At 54.3% G+C, this 17,547-nt stretch overlaps 1 protein-coding gene across 5 annotated transcripts in view; it reads right to left on the bottom strand.

The window, feature by feature from the left end:
- LOC138754664 (pre-B-cell leukemia transcription factor 2-like) overlaps positions 1 to 17,547 on the bottom strand; it is a 40,792-nt gene that overhangs the window by 5,584 nt on the left and 17,661 nt on the right. The window contains exons 3-8 of one of the 5 annotated variants that reach the window (XM_069919272.1): positions 12,664 to 12,908; positions 9,513 to 9,703; positions 8,330 to 8,480; positions 4,872 to 4,920; positions 1,122 to 1,210; positions 506 to 589 (exon numbers count right to left, since the gene is read on the bottom strand). In XM_069919272.1, the coding sequence (XP_069775373.1) occupies positions 506 to 589; positions 1,122 to 1,210; positions 4,872 to 4,920; positions 8,330 to 8,480; positions 9,513 to 9,703; positions 12,664 to 12,908 (809 nt within the window). Of the gene's footprint in view, positions 1 to 505; positions 590 to 1,121; positions 1,211 to 4,763; positions 4,921 to 8,329; positions 8,481 to 9,512; positions 9,704 to 12,663; positions 12,909 to 17,547 lie in introns of all 5 variants that reach the window. The other 4 variants (XM_069919273.1, XM_069919270.1, XM_069919271.1 and 1 more) reach the window with 4 other exon arrangements.

Genomic DNA, 17,547 nt, shown 5'->3' with positions numbered 1-17,547 from the left:
CTCCCTCCCACCTCCTTCCACATTGTCCAACTCTCTCTTTGACCAATCAGGTAAAAGATAATCCACATTCTGTTTCTCACATAACTTAGTCAACCTCTCCTCATCGAAACCCTCCTATACCTCACCATCTCCCTCCCTCACCACCCACACCCTACCCCGTCTGTACACTCCTCTGACAAGTGAACTGTCAGCCCCCTCCCACCTCGTGTCCCCTCCCTAGGGCTGTGGGTGAGTGGGCCAGAGGAAGGTATTGGCCGATCTGGCAGAGGACCCAGCTCAGCTAACGTGGCCATTCCCCTCCATTTCAAACCGCCCTCTCACCCCCTCGAGCGGAGGATGCCACAGATTCTCCTCTCTGGGGCAGACAGAAACCCCTCAGTGACCCGAACGAGGCCACATCCCCTCCATCCCTGGCCCCACCAGCCGGTGACCTGGGTTGCCTCAGGCCCCACTGCGTCCGCCCCGAGACCCCCTCCACGTGGCCAGCTCTCCAGGTGTCACCTACCCTGATGTCCCGTGGACTGTACATCTGGTTAGCGCCCATTCCTTCCCCATAGGGCTGGTTCAGGGAGTGATGGAGTGACTCCACCTGCATAGGAGAGACAGGTTAAGGTCGCCCCAGCAATCCCTCGCTTCCCCCCAACCTCGGGGTTGCCCATCCCCTGTCAACACCCAAGGAAGAGGCAGCAGGGGGTGGGGTCCCACCTCAGGGAGACGCCTCCTCTTTCACCCTACCTTCAGCGCTCTCCAAACCCATCCCGCATCCGCCCCCCCTCCTCATTCTCCCCCCCAGTCTCCTGGGCAGGGGGATGGTAGTGGGTGGGTTTTCCCTGTGCAGGGTGAGGGGATTGCACAAGGGTGGGGTCAGTAGTGGAGAGGGTGGAGGGTGGGGAAGGATTAAGGGGAGGACTGAGGCTGGGGGAGGGAAGGAGGGTTGAGGGTGGAGAGTGCATGATGGAGCATAGAAGGGAGGCCAGGAGCAAGGTGGCAGATGGAGGGGAAACGATACTGAGAGAGGGTGAACCATTGGGCAAGAGGACAATCGAGGATTGGGATGATCGTTAGTGGGACCCTCCTGTGTGGGGCAACGAGGTCCCAGCCCCCACCACAGCCAAACTGACCTGAGCCCCTGGGTAGGAGTCGCCATTTAACCCCTGCATTCCCATGAACATGTCGCCAGAGGCAGACAGATTAAACGACCCTGAAGAACCTGTGGAGAGAGAAAGCAGAGAACAAGGGCACCTGGAGGTCAGTGCTGGGAGGTCAGGGCTGGACGAGCCACTCCCCAGATAGCCCTCTGTGTCGGGGGTCAGTGCTGTGCAGGGTGTGGGTTCACAGAGACAGAGTGCAGGGTGGGGTGCTACAGTCACAGAGTGCAGGGTGGGGTGCTACAGTCACAGAGTGCAGGGTGGGGTGCTACAGTCACAGAGTGCAGGGTGGGGTGCTACAGTCACAGAGGCAGGGTGGGGTGCTACAGTCACAGAGTGCAGGGTGGGGTGCAACAGTCACAGTGTGCAGGGTGGGGTGTTCCAGTGGGTTACAGAGTGCAGGGTGGGGTGTTCCAGTGGGTTATAGAGTGCAGGGTGGGGTGTTCCAGTGGGTCACAGAGTTCAGGGTGGGGTGTTAACAGTCACAGAGTGCGGGGTAGGTTGCTACAGTGGGTTCAGAGTGCGGGATGGGGTGTTAGGATGGGTTCACAGAGTGTAGGGAGGGGTGATCAGTCAGAGTGTAGGGTGGGGGGGGGGTTACAGTCACTGAGGGCAGGGTGTGGTGTTACAGTGGGTCACAGAGTGAAGGGTGGGGTGTGACAGTCACAGGAGGAGGGTGGAGTGTTACAGTCACAGAGGGGAGGGTGGGGTGTTACAGTCACAGAGGGGAGGGTGGGGTGTTACAGTCACAGTGCAGGGTGGGGTGTTACAGTCACAGAGTGTAGGGTGGGGTGTTACAGTGGGTCACAAGAGTGTGGGGTGGGGTGTTACAGTCAGAGTGTAGGGTGGGGGGGGGTTACAGTCACTGAGGGCAGGGTGCAGTGTTACAGTGGGTCAGAGTGAAGGGTGGGGTATTACAGGTGTTCAGTCAGAGTGTAGTGTGGGGTGGGTGTTACAGTGGGTTCACAGAGGGCAGGGTGGGGTGTTACAGTGGGTCACAGAGGGCAGGGTGGGGTGTTTCAGTCACAGAGTGCAGGGTGGGGTGTTACAGTGGGTTCAGAGTGCGGTGTGGGGTGTTACAGTGGGTCACACCGTGCAGGGTGGGGCGTTACAGCGAGTCACAGAGTGAAGGGTGCGGTGCTGCAGACCGCGCAGGGTGCGGTGCTGCAGACCGCGCAGGGTGCGGTGCTGCAGACCGCGCAGGGTGCGGTGCTGCAGACCGCGCAGGGTGCGGTGCTGCAGACCGCGCAGGGTGCGGTGCTGCAGACCGCGCAGGGTGCGGTGCTGCAGACCGCGCAGGGTGCGGTGCTGCAGACCGCGCAGGGTGCGGTGCTGCAGACCGCGCAGGGTGCGGTGCTGCAGACCGCGCAGGGTGCGGTGCTGCAGACCGCGCAGGGTGCGGTGCTGCAGACCGCGCAGGGTGCGGTGCTGCAGACCGCGCAGGGTGCGGTGCTGCAGACCGCGCAGGGTGCGGTGCTGCAGACCGCGCAGGGTGCGGTGCTGCAGACCGCGCAGGGTGCGGTGCTGCAGACCGCGCAGGGTGCGGTGCTGCAGACCGCGCAGGGTGCGGTGCTGCAGACCGCGCAGGGTGCGGTGCTGCAGACCGCGCAGGGTGCGGTGCTGCAGACCGTGCAGGGAGCAGTGTTACAGACTGTGCAGAGAATGGTGTTACAGACCATGCAGGGAGTGGTGTTACAAACTGTGCAGGGTTTGGTGTTACAGACAGTGCAGGGTGTAAAGTCCAGTTAAACAGTTTATCATCCTTTTCCAATGAGTGGTGCATTTAAAATCCTGATAACAGCAGGTAAGACACTCCCTAAACCTGGTGATGTCCATGTAAGGAGGTTTGTTATGCCAGCAGCTGAGTTTGTTGGATAGAATGGGGACAGACCATACTGCCCATCGAATTCATACTGGACATCAACCTTACTTTCCAGATTTTGCAATCCCCTCCCCACCGACACATATGGGAAACTTACAACAGGCAGTGAACCCTCTGGCCAACAGGCCTTTGGGACATGGGAGGAATTTGGAGCCCACTGGTCTGAGAAGAGCGCGTTGACTCGACACCCGAGGTCAGGGTCAAACCCGGGTCTCGGGAGCAGCGAGGCAGTGGCTCGAACAGGTACCCCCACCTCTGGTTCATTAGGTTCTCCCCCCACCGACCCACACTCAGCACAGCCGAGGTGAACCGTGACACCCCTGGGCCTGGGGTCCAGCCACAGTGGTCAGGGTGGGAAGGCTGAAAGCACAGACTCTGTTAAACACAGCTGGAGTAGAGTGGACAGAAGGTGCGGGGGAAGGTGGAGAGGCAGAGGAAGAGGGTGAAAGAGAGGGAGAGGTACAGGGAGATAGGGAATAAGCAATTGGCAGAGAGAGAGAGAGCAAGGCCCCAGCTCGGAGACAGAGAGAGTGAGGGGGAGACAGAGTGAGGGGGGGATGGAGGGAGCAACGGAGGGAGTGAGGGAGCGACAGAGGGAGGGGATGGTGTGAAGGGTAGACGGTGAGGGGGAGGGTGTGAGGTGATGGTGAGGGAAGGGAGTGAGGTGGAGAGGGAGTGAGGGGGTGATGGAGTGAGGGGGAGATGGAGTGAGGGGGAGATGGAGTGAGGGGGAGATGGAGTGAGGGGGAGATGGAGTGAGGGGGAGATGGAGTGAGGGGGAGATGGAGTGAGGGGGAGATGGAGTGAGGGGGAGATGGAGTGAGGGGGAGATGGAGTGAGGGGGAGATGGAGTGAGGGGGAGATGGAGTGAGGGGGAGATGGAGTGAGGGGGAGATGGAGTGAGGGGGAGATGGAGTGAGGGGGAGATGGAGTGAGGGGGAGATGGAGTGAGGGGAGATGGAGTGAGGGGAGGGTGTGAGGGAGGTGGAGAGGGAGTGAAGGGGAGAGGGAGTGAAGGGGAGAGGGAGTGAAGGGGAGAGGGAGTGAAGGGGAGAGGGAGTGAAGGGGAGAGGGAGTGAAGGGGAGAGGGAGTGAAGGGGAGAGGGAGTGAAGGGGAGAGGGAGTGAAGGGGAGAGGGAGTGAAGGGGAGAGGGAGTGAAGGGGAGAGGGAGTGAAGGGGAGAGGGAGTGAAGGGGAGAGGGAGTGAAGGGGAGAGGGAGTGAAGGGGAGAGGGAGTGAAGGGGAGAGGGAGTGAAGGGGTGACGGAGTGAGGGGAGATGGAGTGCGGGGAGTGTGAGAGGGGGAGGGAATGAGGGGAGACGGAGGGTTGTGGGGAGGGAGTGAGGGGAGGGAATGCGGGGAGGGTGTAAGGGGAAGATGGAGTGAAGGGTGTGAGGGGAGGGAGTGTGGGGAGGGAGTGAGGGGAGAGTGTGAGGGGAGGGGCGTGAAGGGTGAGTGGTCAGGGTCCTAGGGATCTGGCCTGCCGGGGTAGGGAGGTGGAGGGAGCAGCACGGTGGGAGAGGGGTTGGTGGAGCATTCCCGGAGGAAGCAGACCCATCCCGTGGGAGAAACACCAGGAGATGTCAGACCGAGACAACGTCCAACCCCAGAGAGAGCGGGAAAGCACAGGGGGCCGGCAGGTTCACAACTCTCCGGAAGGAATTCTCCCGCTTGGCCGTTTCCCCCTTTGCTTCACGCTGACAGAGCCCATGCGGGTAAGGTTAGCAGCCTACCTGCGGAGGTGGGAGTGGTGGGCGAGTTTGCTTGACTGTTCTGAGAGGCAGCAGTTGCATTGACGGCAGTCTTAACAGCGTAAATGTTAGCTTCTTCCTGGAACTTACCAATGTTCTTCTTATACCGAATGCGTTTGTTTCCAAACCAGTTGGACACCTGCAGGCAGAGGCGGGGGTGTGGGGGAAGAGGGGAAAGGAGGAGCGGTGGGAAAGGGGAGAGGGAGGTTGTGGAGAGGCAGAGGGATGGGAATAGGGAGGGGGTAAGTGGAGAGGGAGAGGAAGGTAGTGGAGAACAGGAGGAGAGGCAGAGGGATGGGAATGGGGAGTGGAGGGGGTAAGAGGAGGGGGAGAGGAAGTAGGGGAGGGGAGAGGGGGGTTGGGGAGGAGAGGGCGAAGGGGAGGGGGAGGAAGTAGTGGAGAGCAGGAGGAGAGGCAGAGGGATGGGAATGGGGAGTGGAGAAGAGGGAGGTAACGGAGAGCAGGAGGAGAGGCATGGGGAGAGGTGGAGGGGAGAAGGAAGCAGGGGAGGAAGGGAGAGGGGATGAGGGAAAGAAGTGGGGAGAATTAGGGGGGTGGAGGAGAGGTAGGAGCAGGTCATCGGAAAGATGGCAGGAATGGGTGGGGAGAGAGGGAGAGAGGGGAGGTTAGGGAAAAGCACTATAACATGGATGTGACTGAAAGTCCTCTCCACCCGATCCTTGGCCCTCAGCAACATACACATGAACACACCCACACGCACAGGCACAGACTCATACACCCACACTCACCCACCACACACAGACTTACACACTCATACACCCACAGACTCACACATACACATGAACACACACCCACACTCACCCACCACACATGTGCTCACACACACTCATTCATACACCCACAGCCCCCCCCTCCCTTAAGTTCCCCTGCTCCTCAGCGCCCAATATTCCATGTACACACCCCATTTTTCATTCCTCAGGGACTCCCCCTTTCTGGATTAACAGAGAAACATCGAAATCCTACAGCACGATACAGGCCCTTCGGCCCCCAAAGTTCTGCCGAACATGTCCTCTACGCTTTCCCATATCCCTCGATCTTTCTAAGCTTCATGTACCTCTCCAAAAAGCTCTTAAAGGACCCTATCGTATCCACCTCCAGCACCGTAGATGGCAGCCCATTCAATGCACCCACCACTCTCTGCGTAAAAAAAACCTACCCAACATCTCCTCTGTCCCTTCTCCCAGCACCTTAAACCCATGTCCTCTTGTGGTCACCACTCCAGCCCCAGGGGAAAAGCCACTGACTATTCTCACGATCAATGCCTCTCATTACTATAAACACCTCTCTCAGGTCACCCTCCGTTGCTCCAAGGAGTGAACTTGGCCTGTTTCCATAAGGCTTCCCTAATCCAGGCCACTTCCTCGTAATCCTCCTCCCAGTAACAAGGCGGCCAGAACTGAGCACGGTTCTCCAAGTGGAGTCTAACCAGGGTCCTATATATGACCTCTCGGCTCCTACATTCAATCCCACGATTAATGAAGGCCAATACACCATTTGCCTTCTTAATCACAGAGCCAACCTGTACAATTGCATTGAGCATCCTATGGACAGATCCCCAGATCCCTCTGCTCCTCCACATGGCCAAGAACCTTACCATTAATACTATATTCTGCAGTCATATTTGACCGACCAAAATGAAGCAATTTCACCCTTATCTGGGTTGAACAGCATCCGCCACTCCTCAGCCCAGTTTTGCATCCTATTAATATCCCGCTGTAACCTCCTACAGCCCCCCACACTGTCCACAACACCCCCAACCTTTGTGTCATCTGCCAACTTACTAACCTATCCCTCCACTTCCTCATCCTGGTCATTTAAAAAGATCACGAAAGAGTAGACCTGCATTTACACAAGACCTTTCACATCCCGTAAACGGTCTGGAAATGAATGTTGGAGATAGTGTCAGTAACTTTACATGAAGATCGGGGATGGAGGAAGTTTTTAATCTGCTGCGTGATCATGAGTTGGTGAGCTGGGCCGAGAAATGGTAGAGTATGGGCTGATGCATTTTACATTTTAAATCTAGACGTACATCGCGGTAACAGGCCCTTCTGTTAACCTACACTCCCAGTATATTATGAACGGTAGGAAGAATCTGGATCCCCCCTCGCAGACATGGGGAGAACATACAAATTCCTAAAGACAGTGTGGGATTTGAATCCCCAGACCTGATCGCTGGCGCTGTAAATGTGTTTCGTTAACTGCTACGCTGGGATCAATATGGCCAGCAGTACCTCTTCAACACTGGCATCACTATATGGGGGCACCACCAGATGACACCATCAGAGGGGGTGACACCAAAATGACTGTCTATAAAATGTTAATGCAGTGTTTCAGCAGAAATTTATTATTTTTTATAAACATATTCCTGTAGTTAATTATAACAACAAAAAGATTTTCCGTAAGCCCAGCTCATGTGTATCGATAAAACGACAAGAGAGTGTCTTGAAAAAGCAAAGACCCCCACCCCGAGGCCACCAGCGGGGAAAAGGTCCAAAAGCCTGAAGTCAAGCACAAGGACGGCTTCTTCCACCCCCACCATCACATTCCTGAATGATCTGTGAATCCCAGACCCGGCCTCACTTTTCGTGCACGATTTTTGTTTTTTATAGTAATGTTTTATAATGTGAATGTTTGCCCTGTGACGCTGCTGCAAACACCCGATTTTCATGACTTGTTCACGATGATAAATCCTGATTCTGAAAACTCGACCCTCGTTTACACTTTGAACCGCTCCTGTCAGAGCGGTCGTTATTACCCAATGACAACGATGCTTCCAATCACGTGGTCTCATCTGCGCGCGCCTCCAGCAAGCGCTGTTGTTTTTGTTGCTGCCGGCTGCTTTTGTCAAAATTTCCGGTGTTTTAGCTACAATATTGTGGCCATTAGTGTTTGTGAACCGAGAGCGATAACATTTCTTGAGAATGAAGTCGTAATTAAAGGAAAAGAAGGGGAAAAATCAAAACCCAGCTTCTGCTCGGTTACTAATAATGTGCAGAATGTTGTTAGTATTTCTAAGGAATCTGTAGGGTCTAAGTGCGGGAGGAGGCCCACTGCCCCCTTCAATGGGATTGAAGATAGTAAAACGCAGGGACTTGGACGACACATCCAAGGCTCCCTGAAGACGACAGGACATAGACGAGGGGGTGGAGACCGGTGGGATCCTTGTGTTCATGAGAATACAGCTGAGAGGTTACACCACAATTCTAAAAAAATGTAGACATTCAACATGGTTACAGACCATTTTGGCCCGCAAGTCCATGTCGCCCAATTTACACCCAATTAATCTGCACCCCGGGTGGGTGGGAGGAAACCGAAGCCCCCCCCGGGGAAAACCCACGCAGACACATGGAGAACGTACTTACAGACCGCGCAGGTCTTGAACCCCGGTTCAATCCCGATCGGTGGCACCGTAAAGGCGTTGTGCTAACCACTACGCCAATCGTGCCACCATGTTGGAGGCAGAAGAGAGAGTGCAGAGGTCGCGGACTCGGACGGAAGCAGCGAGAAGGTGGAACGGGTCTAACCTGGGATACACTGACCTGCGACACAGTGATGCCACACTTTTTAGCCAGTTCTTCCTTGGCCTCCTCGCTGGGGTATGGGTTACTGAGGTGTGAGTAAAAATACTCGTTCAGGATCTCCGTGGCCTGCTTGCTGAAGTTCCGTCGCTTTCTCCTGCGGAAGGAAAGTGGGGGGGGGGGGGTGGTTGGAGGTTAGGTTGGCGGGCAAAACAACGCAGGAACCGAAGAACCTGTTTCCCGTTCAAGGAGAGCAGAGGAACGGGAGTGGCCACCCACTCAACATGACCACCCCTCCTCTGGGCCTGATCCCCAACACCATCCAATACCCCGATCTTTCAAGGATTCATCGCCCCTGCCCTCATCTCCCCACCTCGCTCTTCAACGTCTCCCTCAGACCATTGGAGCTCGAGAGCAGAAGTGGGCTGCTCGGCCCATCAAGTCTGCTCCACCATTCTGCACATGGCCGAGGCATTTCACCGCTGTACCCTTGCACCTCAAACCTGCCCGGCCATTTTGGGCAATGAATCCTCCTGTTAAGGTGCAAGAGTAACAAGCTGAGGCTCAACGTGGACAAGGCGAAGGAGATGATCGTGGATTCAGGAGAACCAGGAGAGACCACAACTCTGTGGTGGAGGGAGCGGAGACACCAAGTTTCTTGGAGTTCCCTCAACTGATGACTGATCGTGGACACTCAGCATCTCCTCACTTATCAGGAAACGACTGCACTTGCTGAGAAGATTGAAGTGGACGAGGCTACTGGCCACCATCACACCGACTTTCTACGGGAGCTTGATGGAGAGCGTCCTGGCTGGCTGCATCACAGTGTGGGGACGGTTGCTACAGAGAAATGGATCGGAGATTAGTTCAACTTTCTCACTCAGCCTGTTGGTGCTGACTCTGATCCTCCTGTATCTCTTCCCCGACGGGAGCAGCTGAAAGATGCTGTGTGCTGCGAGGAAGGGTCCTGCATGCCTTTTTCAGACAACGATCCTGGTAGATCACTTCGATGGGTGGGGAGAGACTGCATGCTCCTCTCTGCCACTCTTGTGGTCCAGTGGATTGACCTCCGATCCATTTCTCTGTAGAAGGGTGACAGGATGGTGGCCAGTAGCCTCGCCCGACTCAGTCTTCTCAGGAAGTGGCAGCCGCTCAAGAAGACCCCAATCACAACCCCTCCCACACCCACCTGGCGTCGAGGAACCTGGATCTCAAGATCATAACAGCCTCACACGTGCTCTGTTTCAACTGCATCTGAATAGTGCTGAACTTCCGGTGGATGATGCCGACCATCCGCTCGATCTCCTTGGGAGAGATGGGCCGTGTCCGACTCTGTTCCCGTAGGAGGTTCATCACGTGTGTGGTGAACTCGTTGCATGCCTGTGACGGACACAGGAAGATGCAGGTTCAGCTTCTCAGTGGACCATGAGAAGGGTTCTTCTGCGAGCAGTCTAACAGGTCACCTCTAACACTTGTAATTAAAAAATAATTCATTTCACATTTGTTTTTAAATCTAGAAACAATTACACCCAATTAATCTACAAACCCCCCCCCCCCTACATTTTTGAACCATCGGAGGGAACCCACTCAGACATGTAGAGAACGTACAAACTTCTTATGGACAGCGCCAGGTTCAAACCCGGGTCACTGGCACTGTAACAGCGCTGCGCTAACCACAGAACAAGAGTAGAGGTAAAATGACAGCTGCAGGGACGAACGGGCCTCGGAGCTTGTGGGCGCACGGTTTCACACCCTTGTCAGGGGGAGAGGGCAGGGCACGCGATACTCCATGGGGACCACGGCCCTCTGCTCGCCCTGGGGCAGGTGGGGGAGTGGGTGGCGGGAACACTCCGTGGGGGTTGAGATTGGGGGGGGGGGTTAGGACACGAACGGTGCAGAGAAAGGCAGGAAAGGAATGGAGGGAGGGAAAGGGAAAGAGAAAAAGTGGAAGGAAGGGAGAGAGAAGAGAGTGCAGGAAAAACGGAGGAGAGACAGAAAATAAATTGGGAGAGGAGTGTAGATGAATGGAGAACGAACAGATGGGGTGCACAGAGAGGCGAGAGATTGAGGCAGAGATTAGGGAGAGAGAGAGAGATGGATAGAAAGTGAGACACGGGCAGAGGGAAAGTGTGCGCGAGAGCAGAAAGGAAATGTGTGTGAGCTCTAGAGAGGGGAGGGAGGTGAAGAGTAGATGGGGAGAGGTAATGGTCAGGGATATTTAAATTTAAATCTAGATGTATAGCTCGGTAACATGCCCTTCCGGCCCACGAGCCCGTGTTGCCCAATTGACTTACGACCCCGGTACGTTTGAGGACAAGAGGAAACCGGAGGCCCCCTCCCCAACCTGAGAAAAACTCACGCAGACATGGGGAGGAGGTGCAAACTCTCAACGGACAGACAGCGCAGGATCCGAACCCCGGGTTACTGGCGCAGTAACAGCGTCGCGCTGACCTGATGCATGCAGGTGGGAGAGTGCCTGTCTCGATGCCCAGGCCAAGGGTGCAGGAGGACAGACCACCCCCAGACCACAGCCCAGCGTGAGCAGAGGAAAGGGGTCCTGACGAAAACATTTAATCGAGAACCCCTCATATTCCAATTCAAACAGATGAGACATAATGAAGCTCCTGCTGTTAATGCGGGGACTGCATCTGTATCATTAACACAGGCCTTTAATGCTGCATTAATGTGGTTTCTTCCCACCTCTGAATAAACCTCCTTTGTTAAGGAAAGAGACCAGTGACAGACGGTGAGAGAAGCTCTGTCCCCATTGGCCTGCAGGAAAGGGTTATCATACGAGGCTCTTGGTCTGTTCTCATTGGAATTAATGGGGGGATCTCAGTGAAACATTTCGAACGTTGAAACTTTGAACAACAGAGAAATGTTGTTTCCCACGGCAGGAGAGTCCGGGACAAGAAGGCACAACTTCAGGATTGAAGGGCGACCACTTAGAACAGGGACGCAGAGGAATTTCTTCAGCCAGAGGGCATTGAATCTGTGGAATTTGTGGTGGTTGTGGAGGCCGGGTCATTCGGGGTATTTAAGGCAGGGATTGATTAGCCAGGGCATCAAAGGTTATGGGGAGAAGGCCTTAAAAAAAGCAGCCTCTATCCACATGGACCCCCCATCACCCAGGTGGTGCCCTCTGCTACCATTGGGAAGGGGGTACAGGAGCCTGAAGATGAGCACCCAACAGCACAAGGACGGCTTCTTCCCCTCCGACTGCATATTCCTGAAAGGACAATGAACCCAAGACACGGCTTCACTTTGACTTTATCTTGCACTATTTTATTTAATTTGTAAGGTGGTTTAAATAAATGTTGGCCCCGTGACGCTGCCGCAAAACAACGAATCTCATGACTTGTTCACGACAATAAATTCTGACTCTGATGCAGATGGGGCCTTGCTCTCTGTCCCTGATCTTTTATTTGCTTTAAAAAAGTTGGATTATTCAGTGGTTATGTGAAATCAGTGGATGGTAACCGTGACAGGATCAGGAGCACTCTGTGTCTAACCCCAGGAGTGTGCGATGGGACGGTGCGGAGGGAGCTTCACTTTGTGCCCGACCCCGGGAATGTGTGATGGGACGGTGTGGAGGGAACTTCACTCTGTCCAACCCTGGGAGTGAGCAATGGGACGGTGCAGAGGGAACTTCACTCTGTGTCCAACCCCGGGAGTCAGCGATGGGACGGTGCGGAGGGAGCTTCAATCTGAGTCCGACCCCGGGAATGTGTGATGGGGGGAGTGTGTGTTGGGGACGGGATGAGGGACAGTGTGATGGGGACGGGATGGGGAGAGTGTGTGATGGGGACGGGATGAGGGGAGTGTGTGATGGGGACGGGATGAGGGGAGTGTGTGATGGGGATGGGATGGGGGGGGAGTGTTTGATGGGGATGGGATGGGGGGAGTGTGTGATGGGGATGGGATGGGGGGGGTGTGATGGGGACAGGTTGGGGGGAGGAAGTGTGTGATGGGATGGGATGAGAGACAGTGTGATGGGGACGAGATGGGGTCAGTGTGATGGGGATGGGATGAGGGAGTGTGTGTTGGGGACGGGATGAGGGACAGTGTGATGGGATGGAATGAGGGACAGTGTGATGGGGATGGGATGGAAGGTGTGTGCGAGCGGAGGGGGGCAGTAATCCTCCTTCCAGGCTGAGGTTTTGCACCAGCTTGTGATGTGACATTTCAAGGTATGGTCCCACAGCGCAGGCCCCTGCACGGTCCCATGGCATAAACTCCTCACCTTGCAGACCCACCTTGTGGCCGCAGGGCACAGTCCACTCCCCCCCCACCCACAAAGCGCAGCCTCGCCGCGCGGACCACCAAGGTCACACCACTACCTGCTCGTATTTCTCCAGCTCGGTGTGGTAGATCTGCCTGATCTGTGCCAGTTTGGCCCGGTAGTCCGAGTGCTCGATGGAGTTGTCCGGCGAGACGCCTCCCGAGGCTGCAGCTGCCGCTGCTGCTGCAGCCGAGCCCCCTCCCTTCTCCGGGCCAGCCACCCCCTCCGCAAGCAGCATGTTGTCCAACCGCATCAGCTGGGGGTCAACCGGCTCCTCCTCCTGGCTGCTCCGAATGCTCAGGCCTGAAACCCAGAGAGAGGTAAGTCACACCAGGCCATCGGGACACATCTCCCACCCACTGCGATCGCCTCCGAGCCGGGGACGGTCGCCTCTGAGCCGGGAACGGTCACCTCTGAGCCAGGGAAGGTCGCCCACCCTCAACTTGGGACAGACCAATCTTCACCATTCCACCAGTACCCGCCTCTCATGCCCAGAGCCAATCCCAAACTCCGTAACATCCTTCCTGTCCTCTCATGCCCAGAGCCAACCTCAGGCCCAGGGAGGTGGGAACAGGGGTCGCGGATCAGTCCCAGGAGGTACATTCCTTGTACATGGAACTCACCTGCACAAATCACCCTCGTCTGTAAAATACACACACCCCACTCCCCTACTCACATGCAAACACATGCGGATATACAAATACTTACGCACACGCATATATCCCGTACACCCACACACACAAGCTTGCACACCCACACACACGTGTGCACAACTGCGGTACAGGACACCTGCCAACTGAAGGTAAAACTTGTTTGTCCAGAAACTTCACGCCTCAGCAACGCAAGCAAAGCCCAACAATGAACCACACCCCATCAAACACCCCCCTCCACCTCCTGCTGCTCAAGGTAGTGCCTCAGAGTCTAGCCCCCCCTCCCCCCAACACGAGGTGGGCTGGCTCCCTCCTGATCAGCCTCGGGAGGCGGTGGTTGGTTGTGGGGTGGGTGGTGACTGGAAGTGGGCGGCGAAGGAGCTCACATCTCCCAAAGACATTTAAGAACATTATAAACGGGAGCAGGAGTTGGCCATCCGGCCCGTCGAGCCCTGCTCCACCATTCAATGTGATCATGGCTGATCTGATGATGGGCTCATCTACACCCACCTGCCTTTTTCCCATATCCCTTAATTCCCCCACTACGTAAAAATCTACCCAACCTTGTCTTAAATATATTTACAGAGGTCGCCTCCACTGCTTCAACAGGCAATGAATTTCAGATTTCCCTCTCCCCCAGGAAAAGCAGTTTCTCCTCATCTCCGTCCTACTCCCCTGAATCTTGAGGCGATGTCTCCTAGTTCTGGTCCCCCCCACCAATGGGAACAATTTATCTACCTCTATCTTATTTCATAATTTTATAAGTTTCTATAAGATCCCCTCTTGTTCTTCTAAATCCCAGCGAGTACAGTCCCAGACGCCCATCTCTCCTCATAGGTGTAAGGTAAAACATCATGAGATGGGAATGTGTAAGGAGTTACCCTGTACAGGGCTGTAACAAGATGTGAATGCATCCTTGTACTTACAAGATAAGAGAGACATTGATGGATTGAGAGGCAGGAAGCTAGCAGGGAAAGGATAGCAACAGTTTTAGTCATTGGACAAGTAATGATATGATGATGTTCTAAGCATGTATCCAAGGGTATAAAAAATCACCATTTTGCTGATAACGGCAGAATGCATTCTCCGACTAACATGGTTAGTTGCAAGTGTTACAATCCGGTAATAAAGAACAAAGAACCCTGATTTCGACTCAGTCTGGTGTTTGTCTCACTCATTCATGAACAAAGCAGACCTAACATAGGCCAACCCCCCCATCTCTGGAATCAACTTGGAACTGACCAGAATGCTCTCTACCGCACACCTGAAGAAATTTGCAAGAGTCTTTGGTGATAGACCTAATCTCAAACTCCTCATGAAGTCTTGCTGCTGGCGAGTCTTCTTCGTGACTGCATCGACCTGGAGGGTCCAGGACAGATCCTTGGAGACGGTCGCACCCAGGAATTTGACGTCCTTTCACCCTCTCCACTGCTGACCCTTCGACGAGGATTGGGTTGCTTTCTCCTGATTCTCAACTGTCACGAGGTAGGTTGACGTGAACATAAGCAGGAGCGACTGGAGGCTGCACCACACTTGTATGAAACCCATCTCCCTACTCAGCCCTGACCACTGAGAAGCAACTCCATTCCACAATACGCTGAACTCAGATGTACCCCGCTGAATCATGTTGTCTGTCAACTTTCCTAAGATGGTCGCATCTCAAATAAGATATCCATAAGACACAGGAGCAAAAAGAGACCATTCAGCCCATTGAGTGTGCGCCGCCATTTAATCAGGAGCTGATCCATTCTCCCCTCCACTGCCTGGCGTCTCCCCACGACCTTTGATGCCCTGGCCAATCAAAAACCCATCAATCTCTGCCTTAAATACACCCAATGACCCAGCCTCCACAACCGCCAGGTTCACCGCCCTCTGGCTGAAGAAATTCCTCCACATCTCTGTTCTAAGTGGATGTCCTTCAATCCTGAACTTGTGCCCTCTTATCCTGGACTCTCCCACCGTGGGAAACATCTACTACATCTACTCTGTCCACACCTTTCAACGTTCGAAATGTTTCAATGAAATCCCCCCCCCCACCCCCCACATTCTCCTAAATTCCAACAAGTTCAGGCCAAGAGCTGTCAAATGCTCCTCGTATGATAACCCTTTCATTCCCGGAATCGTCCATGTGAACCTCCTCTGATCCCCTTGATCCAGAGAATGTTCTGGCACGGGGAGTTCTGAAAGTTAGAGGCCGGGTTGATCAAGCTTTTTCTCCCTGGAACACAGGAGGCTGAGGGAAGACCTTATGAACTTTAAATTTAAATATAATTAAAAAAATTAAATGTTAATTTTTAAAATTTAGATATGCAGCACGATAACAGGCCCTTCCAGCCCATGAGCCCATGCTGCCCAATTAACCAACAATCCCCGGTATGTTTTAAAGGGTGGGAGAAAACAGGAATCCCCAGGGAAAACCCACGTAGACATGGGGAGACGTACAAACTCCTTACAGACAGCACGGGATTCGAGTCCCGGCCCCCGATAGCTGGCGCTGTAACAGCACTGCACTGACTGCCATGCCAACTGTGCCAAGGTTTACAAAATCATGAAGTTCTATTTGTCAAAGTAAAACTAGGGGCCATAGATTTAAGGTGAAGGGCCATATTTCTTACAGAGGGCAGTGGGAGTATGGAACGAGCACCCTACACATCAACAATTCTGTCGTGGGGAGAGCAGAGACACCAGGTTCCTTGGAGTTCACTTAACTAGTGATCTATCGTGGACACTCAGCATCTCCTCATTTGTCAGGAAGGCGCCACAGAGACTGCACTTCCTGAGAAGACTGAAGCGGGCGAGGCTGCCGGCCATCATCATGTCAACCTTCTACGGGAGCTCTGTCGAGAGCGTCAAGGCCAGCTGCATCACAGTGTGGGTATGGTTGCTGCAGAGAAATGGATCGGAGGTCAATCCACAGGATTATAAGAGCGGCAGAGAGGATAAGATCACTGGAGTCTCCCTCCTCCACCATCAACGTGATCGACCAGGTTCGTTGTCTGAAGAGGGGGGCATGAAATCATTGACCCTTCCACCCTGCACACAGCATCTTACAGCTGCTTCCATTGGGGAAAAGATACAGGAGGATCAGAGCCAGCACCACCACGCTGAGGAACAGCTTTTTCCCACGGGCAGCAAGGACACTGAACGACCAAAGTAACTTGCACTGACCTTCCAAGACTCTCATATTCATGAAACAATATTTATTTATCTGTGTAGATGAGTACTTGTCCTGCATATGAATTGTTTGTCTGTGTGTTACGTCTGGGTGTGTGTCTGCATGTTTTGCATTGCATCAGGTAGTATTTGTACAATCAGATAACAATAAACTTGACTTGAATGAGCTGGCAGAGGAAGTGGTCGACGTGGAGATAAATAATATTCAAGACATTTGGATAGGTGTGTGGATAGGAGAGGTTTGGAGGGATTATTGGCCAAAAGCAGGCGAATGGGACTAGCACAGACAGGATGGGCTGAAGGGCATTTTCATGCTGGGGAACTCTGCAATGGATGGTGTGGAACTCGGCAACCTGCCCTGGTGGAGCCTTGAGAGCAGCAGCAGCCTCCCCCAGAGTTAGCCACAGGATTGCCGGGGAGTCAGCCCTCCTCGCCTAGGCCTCGACAGGCCAGGTTGCTGGGCAACGAGAGGCCGGGCAAGACAAAGGGAAGGCTAGAGACTCGCACTGAAGCAACAAAGCTCTCCGAGAGCTGCCAGTGTCCACAATCCCAGGCTGCACCTGGAATGGTTGGCGAGTCAGAACATGATGGACGTGTTCGGGCAGGGGACATGAGTCATTGAGCTCTTGTCTGTCAGCTCCTTGCCACGGTGTAATCTGGGATCTCTCCTCATCTTCTCAGATCTCTGGGCTTTCACCGGGGGTGGGGGAGGGAGAAGACTCTCTAGGCTGGCCCACGGGACCTCGCTGGAGCTGAGCTGTGGAATAGATTCCCCTTTTTACCAACCTCTCCCTGCTGTAGTCAGAGGTTCCCACCTGCTTCAAAAGGGCATCAATCATCTCGGTGCCCAAGAACATTGTGAGCTGCCTCAATGACCATCCCCCAGTAACACCCACATCTACTGTGATTAATAGTTTGAGAGGTTGGCCATGGCCAGAATTAACATGGACCCAAGCAAAAGTCTGGACCCACTGCAATTCACCGATCATCACCATAACTCCACAGCAGACACAATGTCATTGGCTCTCCACTCAGCTCTGGATCACCTGGACGACAGCTTCATGGACTACAGCTCGGCCTTCAACACCATGAGGGCTGGTCAGCAAGCTCCAAACCTG

This window comes from Narcine bancroftii, chromosome 2 (genome assembly GCF_036971445.1).
Source record: "Narcine bancroftii isolate sNarBan1 chromosome 2, sNarBan1.hap1, whole genome shotgun sequence".
Taxonomy (NCBI): Eukaryota; Metazoa; Chordata; class Chondrichthyes; order Torpediniformes; family Narcinidae; genus Narcine; species Narcine bancroftii.
The sequence above is the reverse complement of the archived record's forward strand: the minus strand, read 5'-3'. Positions and strand labels throughout refer to the sequence as shown.